The 22,097-nt window shown below is 42.7% G+C and overlaps 1 protein-coding gene across 16 annotated transcripts in view; it reads left to right on the top strand.

Moving 5' to 3' along the window:
• The window catches only part of Cdc14b (cell division cycle 14B), a 96,047-nt gene that overhangs the window by 53,177 nt on the left and 20,773 nt on the right, over positions 1-22,097 (top strand). For 10 of the 16 annotated variants that reach the window (XR_003484156.2, XM_027409628.2, XM_035443041.1 and 7 more), the window contains exons 6-12: positions 6,577-6,643; positions 7,539-7,601; positions 10,884-10,971; positions 11,447-11,677; positions 16,435-16,573; positions 16,669-16,828; positions 17,637-17,734. Coding sequence is in view for 15 of the 16 variants with exons in the window: in XM_027409628.2 (XP_027265429.1) it covers positions 6,577-6,643; positions 7,539-7,601; positions 10,884-10,971; positions 11,447-11,677; positions 16,435-16,573; positions 16,669-16,828; positions 17,637-17,734 (846 nt within the window). In the remaining variant the exon portion in view is untranslated. Of the gene's footprint in view, positions 1-6,576; positions 6,644-7,538; positions 7,602-10,883; positions 10,972-11,446; positions 11,678-16,434; positions 16,574-16,668; positions 16,910-17,636; positions 17,735-21,332; positions 21,425-21,505; positions 21,652-22,097 lie in introns of those variants that run through there. The other 6 variants (XM_027409629.2, XM_027409631.1, XM_027409630.1 and 3 more) reach the window with 4 other exon arrangements.

Raw genomic sequence — 22,097 nt, 5'->3', positions numbered from 1 at the left:
GAGGTGCCTTTGGCCTGATGAAAAGCCCTTTAAGTTTGTACTTAGATGACAACCAAAATAAACTTAAAAACTTTGAGCTCGTGCCTGAACAGTAGATAGTTACTATTTTATTAGCTAACATACTGACTAGTCTATAGTGGACCTGACTGCCTGATGCTGTCAAGCTGACAACCAGTAATATTTCAGAGATCTGAGAAGGGTATATTTTGTCCAAATCTACTAAAAAGTGACAGAAGCCAGTCTATATACAGTTAGCCAAACCCAAGTTTCTCCATTACCGCTGGAGGCAGCTGTCTCAAAGAACAACAATCTTCGCCAGGCCTATACTGTGAGAGTTTTTTTCTCTCTGTGGAAGAGGGACATGGAAAAGACTGACCTTGTTTTGTCTAGGCAAAGGGGTGCAATCAATTTTCCAGTGTCCAGCAGCTTTGTCCACAGTCTCGGCCAGGTTCTGGCAGGCGGCAGGTATCACATCTGAGCATCTCGCTCACTGGTCCAGGTGCAGGAACTGGGTTGCCTCATAATCTTTGGAGACTTTGGGTCACTGTCCAGATCTGGCAGTCTGTCTGACATTATAAACTTTAAAGATAACAATTTAAATGCCATATTCTGAAGATCTCTGAAGCATTAGAGGTCTGTTTGTCTGTTTTAGTTACTTGCCTTAAGCACACATTAAGCACATAGGTGGCTAGGTAAAGTCTTATTTCTGTAATACAGCTGAACTTAAAACTGTATAGAGCTACCTTATATTCCTTAAACAGTAGCTTAACTTCTTTCTGAGGCAGGGTTTTTCTGTGACTTTGGAGCCTGTCCTGGAATTCGATCTGCCGGACCAGGCAGGCCTTGAACTCATAAAGATCCATCTGCCTCTTACTCCCGAGTGGTGGGATTAAAGGCGTATGCCACCAACGCCCTCAACTTAAAGTCGTGTGCCATCAACACCCTAAGCTTAAAGGTGTGTGTTACCAACATCTTAAACTTAACTTCTAAAAACATCATAAAACAAGAACTTTACATTGTCAGGCTTTGCTTAAGAATAATTCTAAATTGAAGCTCTTTAAGTACAAACTTTAATAAAAACAAACATTTGAAAACTGGTTTTAAAAAGAAATTTAAATTCCCTTAAGGTCTTTCTGTAATATATATAAGCATTAACATTTTAAATCTTAATTGAAAAACTTGTTTTTAAGATGGTACCTCTAATTTCCATGTGGTCATCTTTAGTCAAGATGGCGGAAGTATTTTTTTTTTTTAACTTTAGCAAAATGGCGACCAGTCAAGTCATGTGACCAGTTGGCCATGTGCTGGCTAAACCAGGAAACAGAACATTTTAAAACAAGTATACATAAATTACTTGAGAAATAAACAAGACTTTTTTTAAAAACAAAATCAGCTTAATATGATTAAAATTTTAACTTATATTATTATTTTTAAAAATTTATTATTTGTAGACATGAGAAACCATAGCACAGTTTACATTTTTTTTTGACTAGTAACAACCTTTTCTCTGACCTTTAACAACTTTTCTCTGACCTTCTACAACTTACTTTAACCCTCTATAACTTTCTCTTTCTCTGACCTCCAACAACTTGCTTTAACCCTCTATAACTTTTACCATTTGTTTTAACTCTCTATAATCTTTTATTTTATTTCTCTGACCCTCTTAGACATTCTTAGACAATTTTTTTTTCTTTCCCTCTTTATTATTTAAGTCTCTTATATTTTTTTTTTTATTTTTTAGTCAACATAAAAATTTTGTCAAAGTCCCTTTTACAATTTTTAATAACTGTAAGGCCCTTTTTTGTTGTTATTGTTTTTAGAATATCCGGATCAGGACAGATGGTTTATCTGCCTGAGCTAGCTCCATGTGCTCAAGGCAGAGACCTGGGGTGGGGGTGCTGCTGGTAACCCCAGACCCTTGGCCAATCCAGGGGTGGGAAAAAGACTCCTGCGGCCCCCCTACATACCATGTGTGTAGAGCACAAAGAATGCCGGGCAGCTAGGCAAATGGCAGGGACCCATGGGACCGGCAAGTGGGGATAGGGAAAGACTCACCTACATGGGCCAGGCTCAGCTGTAAGGGCTGCAGCAGTGGTTCGAGTTCAGAAAAGCAGCCTCGGGGGACTCCAACATAACACATTCTAACCCGTGACACATGGCAGAACTCCTTTCCCGTGCCATGTGCTTAGGGCAACAAGAAAAGACCCCTGACCCATGCATGCCACAAATATGAGACATGGAGACATTAGACAGGACAGACATTAGACAGGACAAACCGCGGCAAAGAAATGGTGCCCCAAACCAAAATTACAACCAAACCTTGGACTTTCATCCAGGGTGGAACCAAGGTTCTCGCAAGTCTGCTTACCCTATGGTTCAATTACAAATTCTGCGCAGATCAAATACAAATTACAAATTCTGCGCAGATCAAATCAAGCAACCCTCGGACTTTCATCCAGGGCAGGACTTCAGGGTCTTCCCCAGAAGTCCGAATTACAAATACAAATTCTGCGCAGATCAAATACAAATCATGGCACCAAACAAAACAGCAAGAGACAAAACAAGAAACATAGAACATTGAACATATACAAGTTTCGAGCTCGAATCATCTTACCTCCAAGATCGAATCCACTCAGGTGAAGGGTGGTCGCAAATCGCGGACGAGCCCCCAAAATGTTAGACCCCCGAAAACTCAAGTATCCGGGGTCTCAGGCCAGGTTCGCGGTCACCCCAATCACCAGGCGGATTCGAGAGCTTGCTGCAAACTGCACGAGGCTTTATTGTAATTTAACGAACTAACCCCATGTTAGCTCGGGTCTTTCACCCACCCGCCATGGCAGACGGCTAGAAAAAGACGGCTCCTTGGGTCTCCCAAAAGATCTTATAGGGCAGCGTAAGGGGAGTGTCTAGGGGTACGCACAGGCTTACGATTGGTGTGCTTCCAGGCTTGGAGGGCTTGCCCTGTGTTGATTGCTCAACTGGTTGTTATGGCCCATAGGCCCTCCCAGGGTGGTTGCTATGCTCTTATGTCATTGTCGTGCGCTTGTCCGTAAAGCACACCCAGGGTCGTAAAGCATAGCGCCACCAGCTAACTTCCGATTGGCTCCTTGTCACAAGACAGGCATCTGACCTCTACGTGACCAAGGCAGGTTTATGGCAAGCACGTGTTCGGCTGTTATGGCTGCCAAAAGGAAGCTGGTTCCTTCAGCATCTGAGTCTTCCAATTTGATTCCATTGACCAACCAGTGACCTTTTTATGCCAGTATCATGCAGTTTTTATTACTGTTACTATAAATGTACAGGAATGTGGTAGATCTATTTGATCATACCCTACGAGGAACTTTTTGGTGGTAATTCTTGGCGTTGGGGGAGCCCTGGCAGGAAGGTATGGTAAGTGGTATGACACCATAGATCCAGGAGCTGACAGTAATACCTTTGGAATGTTGTCATTTCTGGCCTCTCTTTGCAGGACACTAGTGACTTCCCCATCCCTACTGCTGTTATCAGAACCTCAAATGTCTCTTGACTTCACCTTCTGTCTCTAGAAATGATAGGGGTGGAGTAGGACTTTCTTGGCCAAGAACCAAGCTGTGATGTAGCCAGGGGAGAATCCTGGTGATACTGTTCCCAGCGTTACCTCAGGTTCCTGTGAAACCCACTCGGGAGTTCCCTTACTTCACAGGAGGAATGTTCTCAGCAACACTTGACCCCTTTCCCCAGGAGCAGAGGTAGCAGGTGTGGCTACTGATGTAGACCCCCCTGCAACGAAGCCTATCAGGCACCTGTATGTGGGGGAGGTGGAGGTGGCAATGCTCCTGCTCTGTAGGTGGTTAGCAGCCTCACCTCTCACCTACAGTGCAATTGTCTTGAAAGAATTTTAAAGAAAAAAAATGTTGATAGAGCTCTAGCATCTTGTAGATGAACTCTCTAGAGTGTCTTCCCTCACTGAAGACAGTTTCGTCAGGTTGCTCTGTTGAACCCTCTCCTCCTTGAAACAGGGCTTCCGTTGTTTTGGCAATGTTCAGAATTCAGTGGTTGAAGGCCTTGGCTGAGACAGAATGCCCCATCCCTGTTACCTCAGACTATCCCAACTGCTCTGTGATTTGAGGTGGGTAGGAAGAGAGAAAGGCACTGAACTGAAGTAAGCCACACATCTCGTTAACTTGTAGCAGCAACCTCCTGTGTCTGTAGAAGCAAATCTTGTATCTGTGACCACAGAGTGAGAGGCAGGTATTTAGATTGGCTGTTGGCACAGTGATGACCTTGTTCTCCAGAATTCTTCAAAGTGTTAATCCCTTAAAGGCATTCTCACTGCATAAGGACATGAAATGCAAACAGGCTTTCTTCCTTGCTAGAATGTAGCACAAACATCATCAACCCCAGTTCCCACTACAACCTCCCTAGATCGTTCTAATGTGCTTTTCTCTCATTTTGTCTCCTTTTTATTTGTTTATTTGTGAGTGTGAGATAGAGTTTGCATTGTTCCCAGTCCTCTTGGTTGTGCCTCCCAAATGCTAGGGTTATAGGCATGCACTACCAAGCCCATCTTGTGGTTGTTCATAACTTGCTTTGGTTATCAGATAGAGAACTTACTCTTAGCTTTGCTGTTGCTGTCTGCTTTACAAACTTAAGCCTCAATTTGTATTCTGAAGATAGGAACTATAGTAGTGCCTACTCGCAGAGGTTATACTCAAAAACAAAACAAACTGTAGTGCCTGCCCTTCCCCGGTGTTTGCTCAGGATTTATAGCCCAGTCCCCTTTTTAAAAGTTGATACATACAATTTGGAAAGAAAACACTAATGCTAAAAAAACAAACTGCATACATATGTGTGCTTGTGCACATGTATGTGTGCAGAACTTAGGAATTGAACTCAGACATTGCACAAGCACACACAACTGAGCCTGCACCCCAGCCCACAAAACTAAATTGAATTGTACAGCTAAGTCTTATACACCATATTTGACTGCTACACTTTGGGATGTAGAACATGGCTCTTGCCCCCAAAGATTCCCTCCTGTCCTCTGCAGTCAGTTATCAGGCTCCCCTAGAGACTGCTGTTATGTTACCTTTCCTGCTGTCTCTAAGGCCTGTTTGCTTTTCATGTGCCTAGAATCATCTAGTATGCATCTTGAGGGAATGGCTCAGTAGTTAAAGCACTTGCTTTACAGTCCTGGGGACCAGTGTTTAGATTCTCCACAACACACATAAATGCTGGGTGGGGAGACAGCCTGCAATTAGTTCCTGCCTTGGAAAGGAAAGACAGTGTGTCGTCCTTAGAGCAAGCTAGGCTAGGAAGGCCAGTCATATTGGTGGACTGTGGGTTTGCTGAGAGAGCTTGCTTGCCTCAATGAATAAGGTGGAAGGACAATTGAGGATGATTGCTGGTGGCTCAGGTCAGCTTGTGTATTCAGATAGTGTGAAGTGGGTCTTGAGTAAAGAAGGGCTTGAGCCTTTGTAGTTCTCAAAGAAACCATGCATCAAATTCTTCGTAAGGTTGAGTCAGTATGCCTTTAACTGGTTGGAGAATTGTTGATCACATTAAGGCCAGGTCGTGCACACTTTTAATCCCAGCACTCAGGAGGAAGAGGCAGGTGGATCTCTGTGAGTTTGAGGTAAGCCTGGTCTACAAATCGAGTTTTCCAGGACAGCCAGGGTACACAGAGAAACCCTGTCTTGAAAAAAACAAACACACACACACACACACACACACACACACACAGAGTTAATGGTAGTAGTTAACAGTTACTTTCAAAGTCATTGTATCACTGCACTTTGCCAGTTCTCTCTCTTCCCATTGATTGATAGGGCTGGTTGTTGTAATTTTAAAAAGAAGAGAGGGAGGGAGGGAGAGAGGGAGAAAAGAGAGAGGGAGAGAAAGAATGAGAGGAGGATAGGAGGTGGACAGGGCCCTTTTAAAAGGGAACATAGTGGTGCTCCTAGTGGCTGCAGCTGAGGGCATACCCTGTCAGAACCCCCAAGGACAGGCCGGTACAGATGGCTGAATACAGTGTCGATGTCTGTTGGCTAATTATTTATTCACTTGCTCAGATGTGGAGTGATTTTTACCAAAGGTTTGGATGCGTTTGCTCTTGTGATTGTATTGGAATTTTGACCCTTAAGAATTAGAAAGGAGCCTGGTGCTCGTCAGGTGGATCTCAATGAGTTTGAGACCAGCCTGGTCTGGACTGTTAAACAGAGAAACTCTTGACTTGAAAAAACAAAACAACAACAATAGAATTAGAAAGTTGGTTGGAGAGATAGCTCAGGGGTTAAAAGCATTGGCTGTTCTTCCAGAGGACCCAGGTTTAATTCCCAGTACCAACACCTCAGCTCACAACATTCTGTAGGTGTAACTCCAGTTCCAGGGGATCTGACACCATGCACATAAAGTTAAATAAATAAAAAGAATTAGAAAAAAATTACCCAGTTAAATTATCCAGTTCCGGTATAAGTATAGGAACAAAATGCTTGTGACTGTACTGTAGAGATCATTGGAGCATTGAATTCTAGTCAGCTTTGTCTTGGGGTGTGTATGCTGTGCAGCATTAACAGAGTAACACTTTGGGAATTTCAGAGACGCTGCCTACGGAAGCTGCAGTTTCTATATTACACTTCTCGACTGTTTTCACGCAGTAAAGAAGGTGAGTGTCTTGGAGAAGATGAGGAGTTGTTTTACATAGCTCTGTTAGAATTCCTTCAGCAGCGGTGTGTAAGGTCAGACGTATTCCCCTCCCAGATAGCATCACAGAGACCCCAAACCAGTAAACGGCTCACTATGAATTTCTCATTGCTTCTGTGTGTGAATGGGATGGAAAGGGCACAGACAGGAGACAGACTGGGGCTGTCAGTCATTGGTTGAGCACTTGTTTGGCATGTGAGAGGCCAAGGGTTCAACCCCAGCATCACAAAAACAAGGCCACACGTAAGAGAGTTAATTAACAGTTAGGGCTGTTACACAGAGAAACCGTGTCTCAAAAAAACAGAGGGAGAAGGGAGAGAGAGATAAGTAATTTGGTTCTAGATATAGTATTAGTTTTCAGTGTGTCTGATTTAAAAGAAAAAAAAGTTGAATACTTTTTTCCTCCAAGGTCTATTTATATATATTCTGTATATATAACACAGTAACTGTGGGGAGTGGAATATTGCTCAGTGGCAGTGTTGGTCTAGCAAATTCAAGGTCCTAGGCCCCATCCTCTGTACCAACAACATAGTTACTTGAGACTCAATTTTCTTTCCACACGGTGGACTTTGAGTTCAACAGGGTAGTTTGGACAGCAATCAGTTTGTCACAAAATTTTATATAAAAATAAATGGGCTGTAATTGCTTTGTCAGAAAGTTTCATTCAGGGCTTGGGGTGTGTGGCATACGGGCCCCAAATAGGTGAACAAAACTTCCCACATCCTTAGCAGATGCTCAGCATGAATACAGCACTACTTTTCTAAGACATTTCCTCGTGCTCAGCAGAAAATTGGGTAGGAAATTGGCCTTTTGCTTACACCTTTGTTCTTAAAAAAAAGTTTTCTTTCATATTTCAGGCAATGCAGTACGGCTTCTTTAATTTCAACGCATTTAACCTTGATGAATATGAACACTATGAAGTAAGTCCTAGATTCCTCTTCTCAGTCTCCTTACTCCATGCTTTACTGAGGTGTCATCTATATTAGTAATTATCTATCTTAGTAATGCTTTAATTTATCTGATATTGTTGTTACTGTTGTTATTATTTATTATGTGGGTGTATGATGTGTATTGGTAAGCTTGTGAAGCCAGAGGACACCTTAGTAGAGTAAGTTTTCTCCTTTCTGTCTATATGGGTTCTGGGGCTCACACTCTGCCCATCATACTTGTGTGGCAAGTGCTTGACCCGTTGAGTCACCCTGCTGGCCCAGATAATGTTTTGATGGCTATGTGCTTGTGAAATGGTTCCCAGAGTCAAACTCTTTACCCTTAGCTTGGTTTTCTCTGTGTAGCTTTGGTACTTGTTCTGGAACTTGCTCTGTAGACCAGGCTGGCCTCGAACTCACAGAGATCCTGCTGCCTCTGCCTCTCTAGTGCTGGGATTAAAGGCATATGCCATCACTGCTTGGCCCTTGGCCCATGCATGATTTTTAATGGTGGTTTCTGAGTTTGTCTACTAGATGGTTCCAAGAAAAACAGGTTTTGGTGTAGTCTTTGAACTGCTTAGTTTAAGTTCTGTTTTTAGTCTTGGTGACCTTCCTGTAGTGATGGGGATACAGGTTTGAATGAAGTCCTCAGTGTGCACACAGAAAGGTGATTAGTTGCTGTGTACTTGGCCGCTGTTATAGCCTATTTGTATTGATTAGATACTCTGTTTCAAATTTTGAAAACTAAGGGCCAATAGCCTTTAATCCCAGCACTCAGGAGGCAGCAGCAAGTTTGACACCAGCCTGGTCTACATATCGAGTTTCAAGCCAGCCAGAGCTACATACTGACACTCTTATCTAAAAGCAAAAAGCCTGAAATGTTTTAAATAAAAGAATGAACATTTTATTGGGATCTTCAAATTAAAAACCCAGGAGCAGCCGGGTGTTGGTGGTGCACACCTTCAATCCCAGCACTTGGGAGGCAGAGGCAGGTGGATCTTTGTGAGTTTCGGGCCAGCCTGGTCTCCAGAGCGAGTGCCAGGATAGTCTCCAAAGCTACACAGAGAAACCCTGTCTTGAAACAAAACAAAAACAAACAACAACAACAAAACCCCCAAACAAACAAACAAACCCAGGAGCAGAGCCGAGGAGATGGCTCAGTAAATAAAATGTTTATTGTGCAAGAATGAGAACCTGGTTTTAGATCCCAGAGCCCATGAAAATAGCCCAGTGAGACAGTAAACACCTGTAATGCCAGTACTGGGGAGGTGCAGAAAGCAGCATTTCTGGGGCTCACTGGTCAACTGTTTTAGCTAAATCAGTAAGCTACAGATTCAATGAGGAAATTTGTCTCAAAAAAATAAGGTGGAGAGTAGTTGAACTCTGGCCTCCCTCCCCTCCCCTTTCCCCCCCCTGACGATCCACCCACCACCCACCCACCCACACACACACACACACACACACTCACTCACTCACTCACATACTCATATGGGGATGTTGATTATTATTGCCAGACTGAATTCCCTGGCCCTACCAGGACTCTGGCCTACCACATCAGATAAAGAAGATGGGGCAAGAAAAAGTGTACAGGCAGGCAAATTCACAGATACCTTCTATATTTTTAAGAAAGACAGAAATCGTTCATTCTAGGGTTCCCTCTTCCAAACAGATGTGTGAGATACTATATTAAAGGCCCCCTGGAGGCAGGGAAGCTGGATTCTTTTCTTTCTGTCCAGCTATAGTTATTTTGAGCGAACTTCCTCAGAAGGAGAGGAAGACAGTGCTCCATGCATTCATATCTCAAGTCCACAGATAATTAGCTTTTGCTGTCAATTTCTGAAGAACTTTTAATTTAGAAAACTGAAGGATAATGGAAGAGTTTTGTTGATGGTCTAGGCTCCTTTTGTGGCAAAGATAAAGCTTATCCCAGGATTCATTCATGACAACTGTATCTTCCTTGTACTGCCAATCTGTTTCTAAAGTACAGTATTTGACTATGTCCTTCAGTGACTGTATAACTAAATTACAAACAGCAACAACAACAATTACTTCCTCCTCCCCCCCCCCCCATAAAATTAAACATGTAAAATGAAATGTACTTTTTTGGGGCTGGGGAGAGGCCTCAGGGGATAAAGTATTTGCTGTACTAACTTGAGTGTCAGAGTTTGGATCCCTAGAAGCCACATAAAAACTAGGCAGGCGAGCATACATGTCTGAGACCTGTAATCCCAGCATTTAAAACAAAAGAGACAGATGATCCCAGGGGTGAGCCAGACCTGCCTAGTTAAGAGTCCTCAATTTCTGCCTTTAGCAAGAGACCATGTTCCAATAAATGAAATGGAAAGTGATTGAACATCAGATGTCAACTTTGGGCCTCCACACATGTGAACATGGACACACATACATGTACACATAAAAATACACACATACATACACACTTAAAAATCCTTTTTCTAGGCATATGAAATACTAAAAATAGTAGTTGGCCCAGGAAGCACCGTGTTTCTATTACCACAGTTGTTAAGTGATGATTTTTTCCTTTTGGCACTGATTCTCTGCATCACAGTCAGTTGCCTTTTATTTCTTAAAAGTCTTGTTATGCTGGGCATGGTGGTGCATGCTTGTAATCCCAGCACTTAGAAGGCAGTGGCAGACAGAGCTCTGTTGAGTTCAAGGGCATTCATCTTAGTCTACATAGCAAGTTCAAATCAGCCAAGGTTACATAGTGTGAGACCCTGCCTTAAAAAAAAAAAAAAAAAAAAAAAAAAACTAAAACATAAAAGCAAGGTGGATAGCACCTGAAGAATGACACTCAATAGAGGCAATGAAGACAGTGTTTCTATCTGACACTCTTCCTGTTTTTACTCAGGGAGTCAAAATTGTTTCTATTGGAAATTACTTTGTCTGTTTAGGATAATGGGGTTTGGGGACTTTCTAGAATCCTCATATACACACTAGAAAAGTTTGCTTTCTTAATAGAAGTTAATTTCCTATAATAATTTATTCAGATAAAGTAACCAGGTAGTTGAAATATAATTGAATACAGAGTATGTTTTCTAGGCTGATGACTTAAGCAAAGAAACACTTTCACAACAAAGTGATGACATCAGGAAGATTACCCATCCCTTGGAAATACTCAAAGCAGGGCAAAATAGATTTCTATCTCGTGCTTGTCAATAAACAGCTGACATGCTAAAGCCAACGGCTTTGCACTAGGAGAGTACTGAGAAGGGAGGTGGAAGGAGGTGTGGTTCTAAGGTTGGTCTTTCTTTGTAGAAAGCAGAAAATGGAGATTTCAACTGGATAATACCGGAGCGGTTTCTTGCCTTCTGTGGACCTCATTCAAGATCCAGGCTTGAGAGTGGTATGCAAAACTATGGAACCAGGATAGCCTTGTCTTTTTCCTTTGGAAGTAGAACAACAAGCTGGGCACAGTAGCATGTGTCTGTTGTCCCAGCTGTTTGTGATCCTGAGTGAGGCAGAAGGATACTCCCAGTCTCGAGTTTTGGTGTGCTGAATGGTTGAGTGTCTGGGGTAGGCTCAGAATTCTGTGCTCACCTCCTGGCAGTGGGGCTCCTGAGTTGCCTGTCAAAGGGGTTAGAAAGAGACCAAAGAATCTAGCTAAGTTTGACTCAGTCGTTATGACTTAACCGCTCCTGGTAATTTGAGCACATTGTTTTTCCTGGATGTTAACTTTTTAAACTTCTGTTTTTTACAGTTATAAGCAAATTGGTATTCAGTCCCCAACCCAGACACTGTTTCCACCCACTTTCAGGTGAAACTATTTTCCATTGTTTCCTGCTTGCATTTTACAAGATGTGGTGCATTTCTTTATGTAGGTTACCACCAACATTCTCCTGAGACTTATATTCCATATTTTAAGAATCACAATGTAACTACCATTATCCGTCTGAATAAAAGGATGTATGATGCTAAGCGCTTTACGGAAGCTGGTTTCGATCACCATGATCTTTTCTTTCCGGATGGCAGCACTCCTGCTGAGTCAATCGTCCAAGAATTTCTGGATATTTGTGAAAATGTTGAGGGCGCCATTGCTGTGCATTGCAAAGGTAAGTGGCTAGGTTGGGTTAAAGGGCAGTGTACATACATGAGTATATGAATAGAAATGTGTTGTATCCTTTTTTGTTACATTGCAAGACACATGACACTGTACCTTCTTATGACATTATCGTGTGTGTGTGTGTGTGTGTGTGTGTGTGTGTGTGTGTGTGTGTGAGAGAGTGAGTGTGTGAGTGGTGTGTGAGTGTGTGTGAGTGAGTGTGTGTCTGTGTGTGTGTGTGTGTGTGTGTGTGTGTGTGTGTGTGTGAGAGAGTGAGTGTGTGAGTGGTGTGTGAGTGTGTGTGAGTGAGTGTGTGTCTGTGTGTGTGAGTGTGTGTGTGTGTGTGTAGGAAACTTGTGGGAGTCAGTTCATTCACCATGTAGTTCCCTGGGGTGGAACCCATGTCATCAGATGGCAGTTGATCTATCTCACTGGCCAGAAAGAGTGATTTTAAAACAGATAGTAACTTACTTTCAAGAGTAAGCCTACAAAGGCTTAGCACATGGAAGTGTTCGTATTTATTCTAGAGTCTGTCCTGTGCCTATGTGGTAAGTCCTTAGGTTGTCAGTGATAGAGCAAGGCCTAACTGCTGCTTTCTGTGTAGAGAGTAAGATCTGACAAGATAATGAATATTTCAGCAGCTGTAACAGTTTCTGATACTAAATGTTCCGTGAATGACTGCAAATGATGAATATGGTAGAGCTCATTTAACTTTAATGTGAGCTGGTTACTTAAGGACACAAGGGAAATTCAATAGCAAGGAAAAGAAAAAATAAAACAACCACCAAATTAATTTCTGGAGTTAAAACTATGTTTGTAGGTAGGAATGTAGCTATCGTTACAACATTCAGATGTTCGTTTTGGCAGTGAAAGACGATAAACAAACTAATAAATAAATAAAATGGAAGGGGAGCCAGGAAAGTCTACACAACCCACAAACACCATCATTGACGAGGATCAGATAGTGGATTCTCTAGATGGATGATTTAAAACAGCTACCTCAACAGTGCTTATGGTGAAAAGAAAGTGTGTGTGTGTGTGTGGTGGTGGGGGGAAGGTGAACCAAATCCAAGTGTGAATAGAAGACAAAAACCATAAAAGTAAACCCAAGAAACAAGTCTGAATTAACTTTAAAAACTTGGTTGGCAGGGTTCCAAAGCATACTGTCTCAGGCAGAAGGAAGAAGCCAGGCCTGTAAAGAGCAGAGCCAAAACAGACACAGGTCAGGGCTGGAGAAATGGCTCAGCAGTTAAGAGCACTGGCCACTCTGGCTGCTCTTCCAAAGGATCTGGGTTCTGTTCCCAGCACCCACATGGCAGTTCACAACTGTCTGTAACTCCAGTTCCAGGGGATGCAGCAGCCTCCCACAGACATACATGCAAGAAAAACCCCAGTGTACATCAAAAGGGAAGAGAGAGAAAGAAAAGAAAAAGTCACCAGTTCTATGAATAAGGAAAAAAAGGAGTCAAGAAGAGAAAGGAACAAAATCTAGCAGAGTTGTGGCATGAACCTCGGGAGACCAGATATGTATGGTGGATGCTACAGCAGAGGAGAGAGGGAGAGAGAAAGGAGGCAAACTGTTTGCCTGGAAAATTTTCCGAATTTGATGAAAGACATGATTGTAGACATTCTCCAAACTCCCTACAAAACAAACCCAGAAACTCACATGACTGTCTAAAGACAGAGACACTGGAAGAAGCAAAAGAGGGAACACATCCTGGTTACCAGATCTTCCGTGGGAAGCCGTGGAGGCCCGAGGCAGTGAATTGACAATAATCCAATTACTGAAGGAAAAGCCCTACAGCCAAGAGTCCTATACGTCTTCAAAACTCCCTCAAAAATGAGGAGAAATTAAGCCACCCGCAGATGGTCAAGTGCTGGGGGAATTGTTGCAACTTGACCTGAATTCTGTTAGGTGAATTGGAAGGATCCCAGAGAGTGACTCAAAGCCATATGAAGACGCAAGTATTTCTGGTAGAGGTGAATATGCACACAGAAAGGTTAAAGACTAGTAATGGCTTTTAAGTGTTGTTGCTATTGTAATATAACTACTATAACACCTAAAAAAATAAAAAATAGGAAACCAGTACAAAAATCAACAAAATCCTGGAACGGTTCTTCACAAACTCTAACAAAAATCATACACCTTTAGTTACATTGATGAAGGGAAAAGACTCAGTTATTACAATGAGAAAGTGACAGTGGGGACAATAATGGAGAGTCTATAGAAATGGTAAGAGGGCCTGAACTTGGATCCGCATGTAAAAAGTTAGGCATGGCTGTAGGCACCTGTAACCTTTGCACAGGGTTAGGAGCCGACAGGAAGATTTCTGGGCTTTGTGGCCTGTCAGCCTAGCTGAAAACAGCAAGCTCTAGGTTCATTGAGAGATCCTGTTGCAAGGGGATAAGGTAGAGAGAGATAAAGCTGGACACGTGTATGAACACATGTGAACATCCAGGAAGAAATTACTGTGAACAGTTACAGAACAAAAAGTTGGATAGTGGAAATGAAGTGTAAAATTCCTGGAAACACAAAACCCACCAATGCAGGGTCACCATGAGATGCAGGAGGTGGGTTCAAAGTCAAAACACTTGAATTGAAGCCCTTCCCTGATGAAGGAAAACTCTGGACAGGGTTCATCAACTGTGACTGACACCAGTTCTCAGAGACTACTCAAAATTTAGGAGAAAAAAAGACCTCATACGTTGTATGAAAGCCGTATGATACTATCAAAATTGTGAACATCCTGAACAATTAGTGTTTACCAGCTGAATTCAGTAACATAGTAAATGAATTTCGGGAGCTAGGTCTCCATTGGTAGAGGGTTTGCTTTGCAAACATGATGACATGGATTTGATTTGCAGCACCGCACAACCCATGTGTCATGGTATACACCTGCAATCCTAGCTTTGGGGACATGAACGCAGGGGGATCACAATTCAAGATTACTCTTGGCCACATAGTGAGTTTGAGGCCAGCCCGGGGTACAGGAAACCCTAAGATAATACAATACAGTGAAGTATTATTCACTCTAATAAAGCGATTGTCCCGGAAGTACAGAAGTGGTGCAACATAGAAAAGTCAGTGTGAATCTCCACGGTAACAGTGAAGTAAAAAACCACATCACCGTCTCTGCTAATGTAGGAATGGCATTTGGCAGATTTCAGCACCTCCCTTTTATGATAAAAGCACTGGGAACAAAAGAAGGAAACTGTGTATAAAAAAGCCCACAGCCACTGTCACACTGTGGGTGGCTAGAGGCTGAAACAATTCATTGCTTACTCTCATCCATGGTGGTTTTTCCTAGCAGCCTCCTTGGTTCTCTCCCATACAGTTCCAGTTCCAAAGCCATTGCCACAGTTTGATGTATTTGCTTCCACAACACCCCTATTGTTAATCGTGTTGAATCAGTGAGAATGCTCTAGAGATTGAAAGCAATAGCATGTTTATATATAGAATGGTTTATTATGGAGTCGGTGAGTCCATCATCTGTACTATGAGCTGTCTGCCTGGAGGCGCGAAGGCAGACCTGCTTTTGGATGGAAAGCTAGTCTTCTTGTTCTGTTCAGACTTTGAATGGCCTGGAAAAGAGGATGGCACACATTATAGAAAGCAGCATCCATTCTAAAAATAACGGCACCATTTGAAATGCTGATCTTAATCAAAAATTCCTTTCCGAGTTGACACAACACATTAACCATCATAGGAGTTAATTATCATGGCCACTGTAAAAGGAAAGGAGGAGGCCAACTGTGAGACTGGATGGAGTTCAGATCTCCTGAATACACACTACTGTAGCCCACCAATAGTTACAGGGAAAGAAGAGTTAGGATTTCCAGATTAGACTAGCTAGCCACACCAGCCATATGGGTGAAATGTGTCAGGTTCAGTTCAGAAAACCCTGCCTTGTGAATAAGGTGGCGAGCAATCAAGGAAGACTCTGAAGACTTCTGCTTAGGGCTTCCTCATGCAGGTGCCCCCACAAATGCCACCCTGCATATTCACTCACATGCACACCACATACAGAGAGAGATACACACAAAGTGGAAGGAAGAGTTAAAGAAAAGGGAAAATGAGGTTGAGGGTGGAGCTTAGGGCAGAGTGCTTGTCTAACATGACTTCAGCATTCCTCCCCTAAAGTGGAGTGTGAGCAGGTACAGATGGTGAGTAGGTAATGCTGTTGGATGTGGTAGCAAATTCAAGGCTTGGGCGGAAAACCCTATTAAAAATTATTTAAGTGCGTGTGTGTGCACTCGTGCCTGAGTGAATTATGTGTACCACACACATGCAGATTCCTTTGAGCCAAAGGAGACCTGATGGTGGATGCTGGGAATTGAGCTTGGGTCCTCTGTAAGAGCCTGGGTCCTCTGTAAGAGCAGTAAGTGCTCTTAACACCATTAGGTCCCCTCTCCAGCTCCAAACTCCATATTTCTTCAGATTCCCTGTTCAGAAAAATGATTCTCACTCAGTCTTTGACTTCACATCGAGTCCTCTCGTGGGTTTTAGAAGGATACAGTCTTCGCTCTTAGGCTGTATCCCACTTAGGTCTCAAGGGTGATATCGGTACTGGCCTTTTTACATCTCCAGACTGACTTAGAGAAACTTTGTAGAGAGAGGCAAGACCCTGGGAACTGCTTTCATTTATTTATACCAGGCTCTGTTGAGAAAGTCTTCCACTGTCTCCGGATGTTTGTCTTTTCTTCCTCTTGTTCAGAAAATTCCGGAAGGTGTGCAACCAGGTTTCATTGATTGGTTTGTTTTTCTAGCTGGCCTTGGTCGAACAGGTACTCTGATAGGCTGCTACCTCATGAAGCATTATCGGATGACGGCAGCTGAGAGTATCGCCTGGCTCAGGATCTGCAGACCAGGTTCAGTGATTGGACCCCAGCAGCAGTTTCTGGTCATGTGAGTACAGTGGAAGCTTGTCTCCTGTTGACAGCAGGGATGGGGTGGGGTGTCCTTAGGGACAGCTGTATTTTGATGTTGTTTAAACACTCTAGGAAACAGTCAAGTCTCTGGCTGGAAGGCGACTATTTCCGTCAGAGGTTGAGAGGGCAGGAGAATGGACCCCTCAGTGCAGCCCTCTCCAAACAGCTCTCGGATATTGATGACATTTCCATAAATGGCCTTGAGAATCAAGACAAGCAAGAGTCTGAGCTGGTAATGGAACCATCCCGATCACGCTGTTGTTATTGCTGTAAATGCTGTTGAGATCCTTGTAGGGCATGGAGAAAACTATAGGTAAAGAAAATAAAGTGGCTTTGAAGGGGCTGTCACCACACAGTCATGTTTAGATACAATCCTCTCTAGAAACGTTTGACTGAAAAGAAAGTTGTGTGCGCATAGAATGTTTTACTTCCTAAACACAGGTGGGAATTTGCAGTAGGGAGTAAGCTCTTCAGATGCATCTAGTCACTCCCCTGCCCCAGTGGCCTTATCTTCTTTTCAGCTGTTTTAGTAGTTCAAATGGAGAACTTTCAAAGAACCACAGTTTTAGCAGGCAGCAATACTCGGTTAAGAGGTAATGAATGGATGATCAAACTTTAACGTTAGTTCTAAAAGCAAAAGCCGATATGTATCTCTTTTATAAAGAGAGGGCTTTGGGTCGGGTGACTCCGAAAGTTAGCTTTGATTGTCTTGAAATAGTCTGGTAGTTTGGTTTTTGAAAACTATTGCAGCATTCAAAAGAAACTTAAGGTGTGTGTGTGTGTGTGTGTGTGTGTGTGTGTGTGTTACATGTGTGTGTGCACAGTATACCTGCCTCTCTGAATGCTCATCCATGTCGCTGAGTTTGTATGTGAACACGCATGTTTCTCTGTGTATATGTGTGCATAAATGCATGCATGCCTTTGTGTCTATATGTATATGTGTGTGCATGCCTGGATAAGTAGCCACTTGGTTTCAATAGCAACTTAAGTTAATGATTGCTCTGTGTTTTCCTTTGTTTTTGTTGTTTTAATGTATTTAGTATAGTGACGATGATGAAATTAGTGGAGTGACACAAGGAGACAGACTTCGGGCCCTGAAAAGTCGGAGACAATCAAAAGCCAACACTGTTCCCCTCACGTGAGTGGTTTCCTTCACTGTGGGTCCCTTGTGGACATTTTTCCTGAGTACTTTCCTCCCTAGCCGCACACCTGTTTGCAGTGACCCCTTGTGTGATTTAAAATCTAGAGGTGCTCACCTGGGAAGTGCTCAGAGGTTCATTTATCTCTGTGTTTTCTTGTAACCTCAGGAGCCATGATAGGTAAGAAGGCAATATTAGGAAAACTTCTGTCCTCAAGAGAGTAACAGCAGTTGTCAAGATCCGGATAACAGAGTTGGCCATCTTTTTTAAGATGGTTACATGTCAGTCATCAGTCTGCACACAGTTGCCGTATGATATCTAAAATGATTGTATCATCTCAGGGTAATGATTAATTCATCCCCAAATTACGATTTTATAATTCTTTTTGTCAGGAGAATTGAGTTTAGTACAATAAGAAGTCTGGGAGTTAGTGGGTGTCTTTAGCCCAACACGAACTACAGGGGACATCCACAATTATAGTACAAATATAGGGACTCAAACTATGTAGCAACATAAAGCCCTGTGTGAATTTGCAATGTCATTTCTGACTTTAGGCATCTATTAAGCAATCTCCTCATTAAAATGGTGCCTTTTATATCATTTATTTTATATAAACAAGTAGATATATAGTGTATGGGGTATGGTAGCTTCAAATGCCATGTTTTTTTAAATTTCATTAAGGTTTTTCTCTGAGGCTTTAGTTATTTTCATTCACAAAATATAATCATCCTGAAACTAATTCTAGATCTGATGGATGAAGGAACCATGCCTCTAAGCAGCCTGCCACAGACCTAGCTAATCTTTTGAGTCATGTGGAGCTTACCTTATAATGCAGCTTCTTGTTAGAACTTCTGGGGTGGGGTCTGAGAGTCTTATTTTCTAACAAGTCTCTTTGCCTGCCACTTGCTCCTGGCGAGGGGCAGAGGGCAGGACTCCCTTTGAATTGCAAAGGATTGCACACACTTTTGGTGTTTAAGTCTGTCTGTCCATTGTCAGTTTATTTCTTTTCTTTTTTCCTTTCTTTTTTGTTTTTGTTTTTATGAGACAGGGTTTCTTTGTGTAGCTTTGGAGCCTCTCCTAGTGCTCCCTCTGTAGGCCAGTCTGGTCTCAAACTCACAGAGATCCGTCTGCCTCTGTCTCCCAAGTCCTGGGACTAAAGGTGTGTGCCACCACCACCTGGCTCAGTTTATTTCTTAATTGGTTGGTTTTTTGTCCCCCCCCCCCCCACATTCAGAAGCTAGGTTAGGAGTTAGGGGATACAAATTCTGCTTGGTCAAAAGTACTTGTTATCGGGGCTGGAGAGATGGCTTAGTGGTTAAGAGAACTGGCTGCTCTTCCAGAGGACTGGAGTTCAATTCCCAGCACCCACATGGCAGCTCACAGCTGTCTGTAACTGCAGTTCCAGCAGATCCAGCATCCACACATGTCGGGAGCCAAGACATATATGCAGTCAAAACACCAATGCACATTAAATAAAAATGAATAAATTATTTTTTTAAAAAAGTTCTTGTTATCAGCTAGAGAGATGTCTCAGTGGTTGAGCATGTTTGCTGTTTTTTCAGAGGCCCCAAGTTTGGCTCCCAGCACCCAGATCAAGTAGCATGCAACCACCTGCAAACTCTCACTCCAGAGAATCTCTGCTCTCTGCATAAAATTCCCTTTTTTTTTTTAAAGTTTTTGCTAAATAGAACTTTCGCTCTATTCAGAAATATGTTTTCTGGAGCTCAAATTATTGAGTGATCTCTTCCTTAGGGAAGCTGAGGTTATGCAATTCATAGCATGAAGACTAAAATGTAAAGAACTGGCAGATGATTTCAGATGTTCCACCACTCAGCAGCCTACGTGAGGCTGTCTGGTCTCTAGAAATCTGATCTCAGTAATAGCTGGATGATAGCAGCTGGAGGGTTTGGGTAGAGCTCAGTGGGAGACTGCTTGCAGGGGGCTGGAATTTAATTCTCTTCATTGCTGGAAAAGGAAGGGAGGGAAGGAAGAAAAGAGAGTGAGGGAGAGGAGGCAGCTAGAAAAGACTAGGTGAAAGGGCTGGGTTTCTCTGCAGACATTTGTTTAGTTACACCCTTCTCCCACCAGGGTTGAAAAAAGGACAAAAAGAATGATGGGTGCTGAAGCATTCTCAGAGTGAAACTGGAATTTTAAAAGAACAGCTGCACTCAATTGCACTCAGCAGCACCATAGCATTCTGAGCCATCTGACCTTTAGGACTGGCTTGTTAGTAACTAATTCTTTTTGTATTAGTTACTTTCCTATTGCTGTGGTTAAAATACCAGAGGGGGATGTATAATTCATTATGGTGGAGAAGTCAGGGCATCAGGAGACTGAGGAGACACCTGGTCACAACACATCTGACCATGTGTGTGTTCTCAATCCACTTTCTCCTTTTTTTGCGATGGGTCCATTCACAATGGATCTTCCATCTTGGTCTAATCTTAGATAACCCCTTGCAGATGTGACTTGTCTCTTGGATTCTCTGTATTTTGTCAAGTTGACAGTATTGACCACCAGATTGCCTACTACTCTGTGTGCCACTATGTACGTTAGATTTGTAGGAAAGAATGCATGGAGGGTGAGTTGTAGTTGTATCCTGCATGGTCATAAGGTAGAAACATACAATTATTTTTGAAAAATCACTTAAACCCAACAGTGCATAAGAGATAAGTGAACATTTCAGCAAGGAAAAATAACTCTTAGGCTTTGAGTTTTACCAGAGGAATAGATGAAAATCTATAGACTCTGTTTGCATGCCACTCCCAACTAAGATGACATTGTGGTCAGTGACTAAGTCGGAAAACTGTTGAGGAAGACTGGCATTGATGTCTGTTTTCTACACACATCCACACATATATGAATACATACAGGATTTGCACATGCACGCACACATGCACACACAAAACACCAGGCCAAAACTGGGTATGTGATACACACTTGTAATCCTAGCCCTTAAGCACTTGGAAGATGGTGGCAGGAAGATCAGAAGTTCAAGGTCATCCTCAACTACATAGTAAGGTCAAGGCCAGCCTGGGCAGTAGGAGACATTGTCTAAGAAAGAAGGGAACAAGAAGAGAGGGGAAAATAAATATCGAGTTTTTAATGTGTAATAGTTACTTTTCCATTGCTGTGACACCATAATAATGGAGGCAACTTATAGAAGAAAAGGTTTATTTGGGCTTACTGTTCTTGGGATTTAAACAACTAAGGCTGTGAGGGCCATCTCTTTCAAATCACCTCTGGTAGTATAAAGAAAATAAGGAAACATACATAGTGTGACCACAGTAGTGACGATGATGGCTTCTAGTTAGGCATGCTTCTGTAATCCACACTGTTCACTTGAACTCCCAACTGAGGAAGGAACTCAGTTCCCATTTCATAGTCACGCCTCCTTTGTCAGACAGTCTGTGGGTTGTTTCTGCTTCCTTTTCTCCCATGCTCAGGTGGAGTGTTTTGTATGAGCATAATGTATATTTGACCACGGCCAGCTTAAGTATTGTCAGTCAGTATGGTGGGTTGGTTATCCGGCTACAGATTGAGTCTAACCATTTGTTCCTGTGTGTTAAACTAAAGTCAGCATTTTTGTCTCAACAGAAATCGGACCATCACCACCACCACCTTTGTTTCCCGCCCCTTTGCCATCACAGTTGCTGCTCTGGGACTTTTAGGGTGTCTTAAAGCCACAGGTGGCCCTATATATTTTATTACATGACTTATTTTGGCTCCCCTATGTGAACATCTGTTCTTTCCCCTTCCGTCCTTTCCAGATGTCCCCTAGCTGTGCTGACCTCTGCACTGTGTAGTGTTGCCATCTGGTGGATTGTGTGTGACTACATTCTTCCCACCCTGCTGTTCTGTCTTGATGGCTTCAGAACACAGTAGCCATCCGGACCCTTTGCAGATAGTTTGCTGTGTAAGTTTCCTGTACCATTTCTCTCATGCCTTCCCTCCCCCGTTTTGTCCAGCGTGGTTCTCAAGGTGCATGTGTTTCTGGTTCTCAAGGTGCATGTGTTTCTCCTTCTGGCTCTCCTGTTTTGGTTTGCTTATTTTCCAGGGTCCTCTTTCTGAATCTTTTCAGTGAATTCGATGGTAGGAGCAGGGGAGGTCCTCAATGATTCTTTTAAGCCAAGGATGTTAGAAAATAGCACCTGTTGTTTTGAAAGTTTTACTAGTTATTTATAAATGTGGGCATTGGAACAGTTTTCTTTCCTGTCAGAAATGTTTAGGTAGTTGGGCTAATTGGTCTGGTGTCCTACTGTGTGCGCCTTTCGAGTTCTGTACCTGAAGAATCTCCAGTCAGAAGGGTTTTCTCACAGTTTCTTCTTTTACCAGAGATAGGGTTTTGTAGCGTTGAGGGCT

This window comes from Cricetulus griseus, chromosome 3 (assembly GCF_003668045.3).
Source record: "Cricetulus griseus strain 17A/GY chromosome 3, alternate assembly CriGri-PICRH-1.0, whole genome shotgun sequence".
Taxonomy (NCBI): Eukaryota; Metazoa; Chordata; class Mammalia; order Rodentia; family Cricetidae; genus Cricetulus; species Cricetulus griseus.
Note: the sequence above shows the minus strand (reverse complement) of the source record. Positions and strands in the feature narration are given on the sequence as shown.